At 42.6% G+C, this 9,533-nt stretch overlaps 1 protein-coding gene across 1 annotated transcript; it reads left to right on the top strand.

Moving 5' to 3' along the window:
• Nucleotides 1-4,598: 4,598 nt before the first annotated feature.
• LOC139578250 (paired mesoderm homeobox protein 2-like) lies at nt 4,599-8,834 on the top strand. The gene is made up of 3 exons (XM_071405614.1): nt 4,599-5,280; nt 5,618-5,775; nt 7,649-8,834. The coding sequence occupies exons 1-3, from the start codon at nt 5,046-5,048 to the stop codon at nt 8,087-8,089; spliced, it is 834 nt and encodes a 277-aa protein (XP_071261715.1). The 5' UTR covers nt 4,599-5,045; the 3' UTR covers nt 8,090-8,834.
• The last annotated feature ends 699 nt before the right edge of the window (nt 8,835-9,533 follow it).

Raw genomic sequence — 9,533 nt, 5'->3', positions numbered from 1 at the left:
ATTTCTTCACAAAAAAAGCCTCTTGTCTTATTTAGTTTGTATTTGAAAACATTTTACCTCGCATTTGTTTTGAGTGTATTTTTATCTCTATACTTTTCCAATTTAGTTAGAATTTAAAAGCAATAGATTTCTATCTACTGCAATTGTTCTACTTGTCTGTGCTCTCCTCCCACTGTTTGTTTTTTGGTTAATGAGTTAATTGCACCTGTAAGGTGTTCGCTAGTTCACACTGAGTCTGGAGTTGAAAGTTGTTTGTGGTTATCCATCAGCTAGCAGCAGATGCCGTAGATGCCTGGGCTCTTGGTGAGGCGCCAGCCTCCCATTGGCTTGGTGGCAGTGAGGCGGAACAGAGATGAGTGACATCCAGTGAGGAGGAGGAGATGGAAAGAGAGGGCTGTCATTAACTAGCCTGATGGCCCACTGACATGCTAATAACCTCTGCCTTGATTCATCATCACATCAGACTAGCATTTGATACCCTCAGAAGCACCTGGTGCTGTGGTCTGTACTAAAACTGTCTCAATGTGCCATGCTCCGAGTTAATCATTTTTACTGCTGCACATTAGGTATTTTGTAACAGCCCTATCATGGCTTTATGAAAAGTCACAGATTGCAAACCCATAAAAATTAGTTTAAAGAGTTGTTTTAATGTTAATTTGATGATTTGCTAGTTCATGTGAAAGTGGACAGTGCAGGAAGGTGGGGGTGAGTCCTTGTCTCTCACTCACCCCTGGGAGGGGCCGCGATGTGCCTCTACCTGCCCAGCACACCTGTCTTCCTCTCCTTAGATCATCTCGTCTTCCTCCACGCATGAGTTGCACTTGGCCGGCGTGGAAAAAATGTGGACCGGCTCTCGCCTCTCTTTTCCCCTGGCACTTTGAAGCCTAAAGTGTGATTGCTCTTGGATCGTGGCCGCTTTCCCTTGAACGTTTTGTCATGAAAAGCAGGTTGGGCTCTCAGCTTTATCCCATAGCCAGTGATCCAGAACTAAACCAATCAGCCTGCTCTCTGCAGGATACTCTTAGCAACCAGAGAGAGTGAGGCATCGAGCAGATAGGGGCTTCCTCTGCTCTAAAACACATGTCCCTTTGTCTTCCCTGGATGTGACAAACACATCCATCACAATAATTTAATAAGAGAATTAAATAGTACTGCCATGCTTTGATTTAAAGTTCAAGTTGGTCAATAAGAGTAAGTGCAACCACAAGCAACCGATGATGAGATAACCTTGCTGTGATTTCATATGGCATTTTTTTGACAATTTGCAATGAATCGGAAATAAAAATGTGGAGTTTAGGTAGACCCTGTCTGAAAAATCTGCCTGGCAATCTGAAAAGTCATTAGCAGCAGAGACAGTTAAGTGACAACCCTTAAGCTTCGCTTATGCTCTCATTATCAGTTGATCTTATCAGTGTTCATTGCTGCTTATTACAGACTGCAAATTACACCAGCCATATGCACAGTCCCGTGACACCAACGAACATCATCCATCTTCACAAGACATTTGTCAGAACTTTAGTCGGATGTTTTGAAGTGTCACTCTAATGGGTGAGTATTAATGATATTGTGCGTTGTTCCCAATCTCTGTCATCTAAGTTCCTGTACTAACACATCCACAGTTAAATCTGATAGTTGAGCCAGTTTCAAAGGTCCTTTAAAAAGAACATTGAAGGCTTTTGTTATGTATGGTACATGTATTGCCTAACACTGCACTAACCTAAAGAGCTGCTCTTTATGTTGGTCTTATACTGCAGAGTATTGGCATTTCTCATTCCAACATTCCTTGTGTTGCTTCTCTTGTCCTCTTTGGAACTATCCCTTTACATTTACATTTGTAAGCCATATATACGAGCTCAAACAAGTCCATTTCAAACTAAAGTCAGTAATGGAAAAAGAGGCACAACAACGTTGGTGGGTTTTTTAAATCCATGGAGATTGTGCATTTTGCCCCCAATGTTGAATGCCCACTAATGATGCTGTGATTTTTATTTAATCCTGCTGTGGAATTCACAGGCTGCCATGTGATCCAGGGACCTGGGAATACCTGAGAGACCAGAGAAGACTGGTGTGAGCCACTGCCATTGTTGTCTTAATGCCTCCTTCAATTATCCACAAGCAGCTCATTTGTACACGAGCCCCTTACTGATGGCTAAACCACCCCTGCTGTTTTTTCACCAATTTCTCCCCTGATTAGCTGGATCAATGGGCATTAGAGGAACCCGGGACAGACCAAACACAGCAGGGGGGGGATCTACTTTCAGACATCCCAGAAATCCCTCTGTCTACCTGTGTGCCAAGGACAAATGGAACGGAGATGGCCTTTCAGTATTCAGTGCTAACCCACACACAATGTTTATTTACCCACCCTTCAAACTAGACACTTTTAATCTATTTTCCTTTTTGCTTTAGAAATGACAAAGCCAAGAAATTACTGGGGGCTGCTGGAGCAGAGTGAACGTTGATGCCTCATTGTCGCACGCATACACACGCACCAATAAACATGCTCACAGGTTCATCTTAACATAAAGATTGTCCAGGTATTTCTGATGTTTGTCTATTGACCTTTATACCTGTGCGTAGGCTTTATTTAGTGTTTGAACAGGTGTGGATGAAAGCCCCACTGGAGAGGAGAGAGAGGTGCTGTCCTCTGACTAGACAGTGATTCACCTTCCCCTGGTGTTGGGAGCATGGCTTTGGCCAGATGTCTCCTGCTGATGTTCTGGAACTGATCAAAGGTATGCAGTTCAAACCGCCAGTCTGTGGTGACAACCATGACAGTGGCATGTTCTAGCCGCCGTCTGATCCGATAAGCAGTTAGCGGGGTGTGTTAGGTGATGCGTATCTCCGGATTAATTGACACACCTGTGTTTCATTCACATCATAGACAGTCAGTCCTCATCATGATCAAGTCATCAGAGATCCTTCAACACCGGGGCCACAGCTGGGCTGCTTGGGAAAGGTGTGGATGATCTTTAAGAGTATGCACAGCAACGTGAGTTGACTATGTGAGAGAAAGAGTGTGTGTCTCTCTGTCTGTGTGCGTGCGTGCGTATGAGACCTAATTATTGTGTATACGTTTTGTAGTGGATACGTGTAGCTCTTATGTGAGAGAATGCTCTCTCTCTGTCACGGTCTGTTGGAGTACAGTGCTGTATTACCTTCCTTCCAGCATGTGTGGAGATTTACTTTGAGGCCCCGTACTAAGCTGTGATTTGGGACAGTTTACCTGATGACATGAAAGAGGGATTGAGTAACTCTAACTTATTACACAGTAACAGAACCTGCTTGCATATGTGTATAACACTGGTAATACCTTTTTATAGGTTTATTCGATTTTATTTAAATGTATTTAAACCTGGAAAATCCCATTGAACCCAAGGGAGCCCTGCACACAATCATCCAAATTCACAATATTTACAATTCCAATGCTTGCGGTGATCATTATTGCCATTAATTCCCTATCGATTGGAATCTCTATGTCAATGTATTTGTTATAGTCTTTATGTTAGGATTGTGTATATTACTTGGAGAGAAAGAGGAGATGTTTTAATAAAAATACAAATCTGGGTGACATGAAATAAAATTCCAGTTGAAGCTTAGCTGTGAAAGTTATCTGTTTTCAAAGGCCAAGGAGCCCTGACCCACAGCCATTTTCAGTGAACTCTGTCTTCAGCCGAAGACCAAACAATACCTTCTATTTGAACAGGTGATCCTATTTTAGATGGAAGACTAGTAGAGACTAGATGGGACCACTTTAGTCATTTAATGACAGCATTTCCAATGTTTTTGTTGAACGTTTCATTTGAAAGATTAGACCTAGCTATTAGGAAAGCAATTATTTTTAATTGTATACATTCTTGGGGTGTATAAGGACTGCATTTAGTGTATCTAACATCCAAAATGAACATCAGATCAGGAAATAAGTGTTAGGTAAACATTTTCGATCCAGCTAATTGTCATCATTCAACTTCATGTCAATTAGGTGATGTAATTAGCGTGAACATGTTTACCTTGGCAACAGTGGCTCTGTGTTTGGCACCTCTGAGCCTGTTTTGATCATCTCCGAAGGGCTGTACCAGTTGGTCATCGGAATCGTTTCTTCTTCTTCTGCTTGACAACTATTAATTGAAAGACGAGCGATATTCTCAAATATTTGTGGTGTACGTGTTCAACTGAACGTTCAAGCTTTGTTTTTTTAATGTCATTTCCACACTTTGATGTCTGATCCATCACTTTGATTGAAATTTACGAAGCTAAACGATGTCTTAACTTGTTCAAAGTAAACCTCAGACACCAAATCCATGCAGAGTGCAACATGAAATTGAGAGTGGAAGCTGCTGCTATAATGTAAGTTGAATGCAAAACATTGTATGGGATTGGTGTGTTGAAGAGGATAAAGTGTACATTGTGGTTCTAAATGGACTTTGATTGAATGATACCATGGTGTGAAAATCTACCTGGAGATGGATCATGGGTCAGATTCACATTCCTGTCTCCATTTCTCTGAAGCCCAGCCCTCTCTCTCACACCCAGGAGTCAGTCTGGGCCCACTGTGAGTCATGTGACTGCTAAGGAAGGAGGGGGGAACAGTAGGATAGGAGAGAGAACTTCACCAGACTAAGGTGAGACCCCCTTACCTGCTGAGTGCAGTCCTCTCTCGCCTCCCCACCCATCACCTGCATCTCACCTGAGCTCCTCCTGAGTCTCCATGTCAACCTTCATCTTAGGCAGCCTTCTGGATCGAGAGTCAATGTATGGCTGATGACTGCAATTCATCCCTCAGAATTGATGGTGGAAGATTCTGTGACTTCTTTCATTCTGGATCTGGTGATGTACTTCATTAACAGCCCTATTATATTTCACTGCGGTAAAGAAGCCTCAAGACTTGACCTCTGCTCCATCTTGTGCCAACCTCAACAAGAATGTTTACTCTGATGTTGTGAAGTGCTCCTGAGATACGTCCCATTGTTTTGGTATCAGACTGTCCCCTTTATACCAGTGGATTGACACTTAAGACTCTGGACTCCTCTAAGAGCTTTTGGATAATGTTTGGCCCTGGGCAGTTGGTCTCCACTCTTCTACCTGCAGTCTTCCACTCCTCCGCAGCTCACTTGTTCCCTGCGTTCCCCACCAGACTGGGCTCCCCTCCACAGATCCTGATCCCTGGGCCCCTGATCAGCTATGAGTCCCTGCGGAGTTACTTGCAACCAGAGCCCTGCAAAGAGGCTCTGTTCCTGGCCACACAGGCAGCTGGGATGGGGCAGTTCACGGCCAGCATGGGTGAGTTCCAACCAACAGTCTGCCTTAGAATGTCAGAATTACTGTAACTTTGGAGAGCACATGGATATTTACATTCATGTGTGACAATTTATTACAGATACGTGTTGGCTTATTAGTTGGGGGAATGTATTTTCTCATAGAGAATCATTGAGCACTGTCTAATGGCAGTGTAAATGTTTACAAAAGATTTTCCTAACAGCTCCTAACAAACAATCAATTATCAAGCACGGTTAAAGAGGGCCTAATGAACGGCGGCGCTAATTATCCAATCTAGAGCCATTAGTTCCTTGTCAACTGTTGGCGATTGTGTAATTGGCGGTTGTGCTGTGCTTTCCAGATGAACAGAGGCCAGTGAAGCAGCGTCGTGCGCGGGCCAACTACAGCAGCTGGCAGCTGGAGGAGCTGGAGAAGACCTTTGAGAACACCCACTACCCTGACGTCTTCATGAGGGAAGCTCTGGCCCTCAGACTGGACCTCATCGAGGCCAGAGTGCAGGTACGATCCCAACACCCTCTTCCTTCCAAACCATTTTCACTAATGCATGAACTCTGATTTCTAGAAGCCATCTTTGTTTCTATCAGCTTTCATGCCACAATGTTACTGTATTTAATATATACAGTGGGGAGAACAAGTATTTGATACACTGCCGATTTTGCAGGTTTTCCTACTTACAAAGCATGTAGAGGTCTGTCATTTTTATCATAGGTACACTTCAACTGTGAGAGACGGAATCTAAAACAAAAATCCAGAAAATCACATTGTATGATTTTTAAGTAATTAATTTGCATTTTATTGCATGACATAAGTATTTGATCACCTACCAACCAGTAAGAATTCCGGCTCTCACAGACCTGTTAGTTTTTCTTTAAGAAGCCCTCCTGTTCTCCACTCATTACCTGTATTAACTGCACCTGTTTGAACTCGTTACCTGTATAAAAGACACCTGTCCACACACTCAATCAAACAGACTCCAATCTCTCCACAATGGCCAAGACCAGAGAGCTGTGTAAGGACATCAGGGATAAATTGTAGACCTGTACAAGGCTGGGATGGGATACAGGACAATAGCCAAGCAGCTTGGTGAGAAGGCAACAACTGTTGGCACAATTATTAGAAAATGGAAGAAGTTCAAGATGACGGTCAATCACCCTCGGTCTGGGGCTCCATGCAAGATCTCACCTCGTGGGGCATCAATGATCATGAGGAATGTGAGGGATCAGCCCAGAACTACACGGCAGGACCTGGTCAATGACCTGAAGAGAGCTGGGACCACAGTCTCAAAGAAAACCATTAGTAACACACTACGCCGTCATGGATTAAAATCCTGCAGCGCACGCAAGGTCCCCCTGCTCAAGCCAGCGCATGTCCAGGCCCGTCTGAAGTTTGCCAATGACCATCTGGATGATCCAGAGGAGGAATGGGAGAAGGTCATGTGGTCTGATGAGACAAAAATAGAGCTTTTTGCTCTAAACTCCACTCGCCGTGTTTGGAGGAATAGAAGGATGAGTACAACCCCAAGAACACCATCCCAACCGTGAAGCATGGAGGTGGAAACATCATTCTTTGGGGATGCTTTTCTGCAAAGGGGACAGGAAGACTGCACCGTATTGAGGGGAGGATGGATGGGGCCATGTATCGCGAGATCTTGACCAACAACCTCCTTCCCTCAGTAAGAGCATTGAAGATGGGTCGTGGCTGGGTCTTCCAGCATGACAACGACCCGAAACACACAGCCAGGGCAACTAAGGAGTGGCTCCGTAAGAAGCATCTCAAGGTCCTGGAGTGGCCTAGCCAGTCTCCAGACCTGAACCCAATAGAAAATCTTTGGAGGGAGCCGAAAGTCCGTATTGCCCAGCGACAGCCCCGAAACCTGAAGGATCTGGAGAAGGTCTGTATGGAGGAGTGGGCCAAAATCCCTGCTGCAGTGTGTGCAAACCTGGTCAAGAACTACAGGAAACGTATGATCTCTGTAATTGCAAACTAAGGTTTCTGTACCAAATATTCAGTTCTGCTTTTCTGATGTATCAAATACTTATGTCATGCAATAAAATGCAAATTAATTACTTAAAAATCATACAATGTGATTTTCTGGATTTTTGTTTTAGATTCCTTCTCTCACAGTTGAAGTGTACCTATGATAAAAATTACAGACCTCTACATGCTTTGTAAGTAGGAAAACCTGCAAAATTGTCAGTGTATCAAATACTTGTTCTCCCCACTGTATATATATATATTATTTGTTTATGAATACATCAAAAAACTGTTAAATCTAGTGGATACTGAAACATTTTTCGAAACTAATGTTTTGCATTGTAAGAGATTTCACTCTCTCATATTCTACATATTACATTGGTTCTATTTTCACCAGGTGTGGTTTCAGAACCGCCGGGCTAAGATGCGGAGGCAGCTAAAGTTGCAGGGCCAGCTAGGAGAGCCATTTCCCAGGAAGGACAATGCTGAGGACACAACAACAGACAAACCCAATAAGAGCTTACCGGAGCTAGAGAGCTCTGACGGCGAGCACTGGGAGAGGAGGCAGGAGAAAGGAAGCTATCCCTGGACTAAAGTACCTCGTTCTGCTGTGATGACCACCCCCATACAGGGTATGATTCAGGGGCCAGCGGGGGAATGGGAGGGGATGGAGGGGCCCAGTCCAGAAGAGTTCCGCTGCTGTAGCATTGCCAAGCTGAGGGCCAAGGCCAGGGAGCACGAGGCTGAGATCCATAGCACTGTGGCCAGGTCAGGAGGAGGAGAGACATCAGCACTGCAGACACAAACACAGAACACTGACGACAGAGAGAGCAACTGATATGGCTCTTTCTCTCTGCATGGCTTTTGCAAACAGGTCCCTAAGACCTCATCATGGTTGAGGCAACTTGCCTAAATACCCCATCCTTGGTTTTATTCATTCTGTTATTCAATGAGAATATGAACTAACATTTACAAAAGGTGCTGATTTTGTTGTTTAATATTATATAAATGTATTGTGTTTTGAAATGCCATTATTATTCTGTACTGGACATCTTTTTCTATCAACAATCACGCTAAACGTGTATTTTAAATGCTCAGACTAGGAAGAGGTGAATATATAGTATATCCACAGCAACATCTTATAAATATATAGTATATCCATAGCAACATCTTATAAATATATAGTATATCCACAGTAACATCTTATAAATAAATAGTATATCCACAGTAACATCTTATAAATAAATAGTATAGCAATGGTAACATCTTATAAATATATAGTATAGCCATGGTAACATCTTATAAATATATAGTATATCCATAGTAACATCTTATAAATATATAGTATATCCATAACAACATCTTATAAATATATAGTATATCCATAGTAACATCTTGACATTTTATCCTTAATGTTTCTTTATACTTTGGCTGAACAATTTCAGTTTCTATCAAGAACTATCTTGAACTCTTGAACACATGAGACAAAGATGACATTGTTTCACATTCCCCACTGAGGTGGTTCATTTTATTTAACCTTTATTTATCCAGATGAGTCAATTCAGAATAAATTATTAATTTAACACATTCATGGTTTTTTACACCTAAATAAATCTGTGCATAATACATGTTAAACTCAGACATGCAGTCCTGACCTTCATCCATCACCTCAGGGTCTTTAGATATTCTGCTGTATTACTGGTGACTAAATGCTCTTACATTAGCCATCAGATTAGGGTAAAATTAAGAGGAAACGCTCTGATGACTTCTCAATGATCTCATCGATGACAAGCCCAACCCTGGCCGGGGCTATCCTGTTACCTTCACTGCAGACCGAGAGGCAGGATGTCTGCGTGCTGCCACAGGCCCTCGTAGGAAACAATGGAAGTGGCTGAAAAATGACTGGCCCCAATGACAGGAACGCTTTCTGAGGATTACGAGGCAAATACATGTTGTTTTTTGCTGAGAAGGATGAACTTTTTACAACAGTGCTGTCATTTAAATACATCAGAGAGGCTATCACTGTTTGTATTTTTTATAGGTATTTTCGAAATGTATATTAAGACGACTCACATATTGTATCGTCTTGAACTATACCGTATATCGATGCTTAAAAAAGTACAGTCGGCTAAAACATATTTACAGGATGGGACTATAAGAATAGCCTGTATCATCATTATCACTACTTTTCCAGAGGTGGCACTATTTGTCCTACTAAACCGTATTATGTTGATTTTCAGAGCATGGAAAGAGCAGCTGTTCCAAGTCTAATGGATTTTCAG

This window comes from Salvelinus alpinus, chromosome 1, assembly GCF_045679555.1.
Source record: "Salvelinus alpinus chromosome 1, SLU_Salpinus.1, whole genome shotgun sequence".
Classification (NCBI taxonomy): Eukaryota; Metazoa; Chordata; class Actinopteri; order Salmoniformes; family Salmonidae; genus Salvelinus; species Salvelinus alpinus.
The sequence above is the reverse complement of the archived record's forward strand: the minus strand, read 5'-3'. Positions and strand labels throughout refer to the sequence as shown.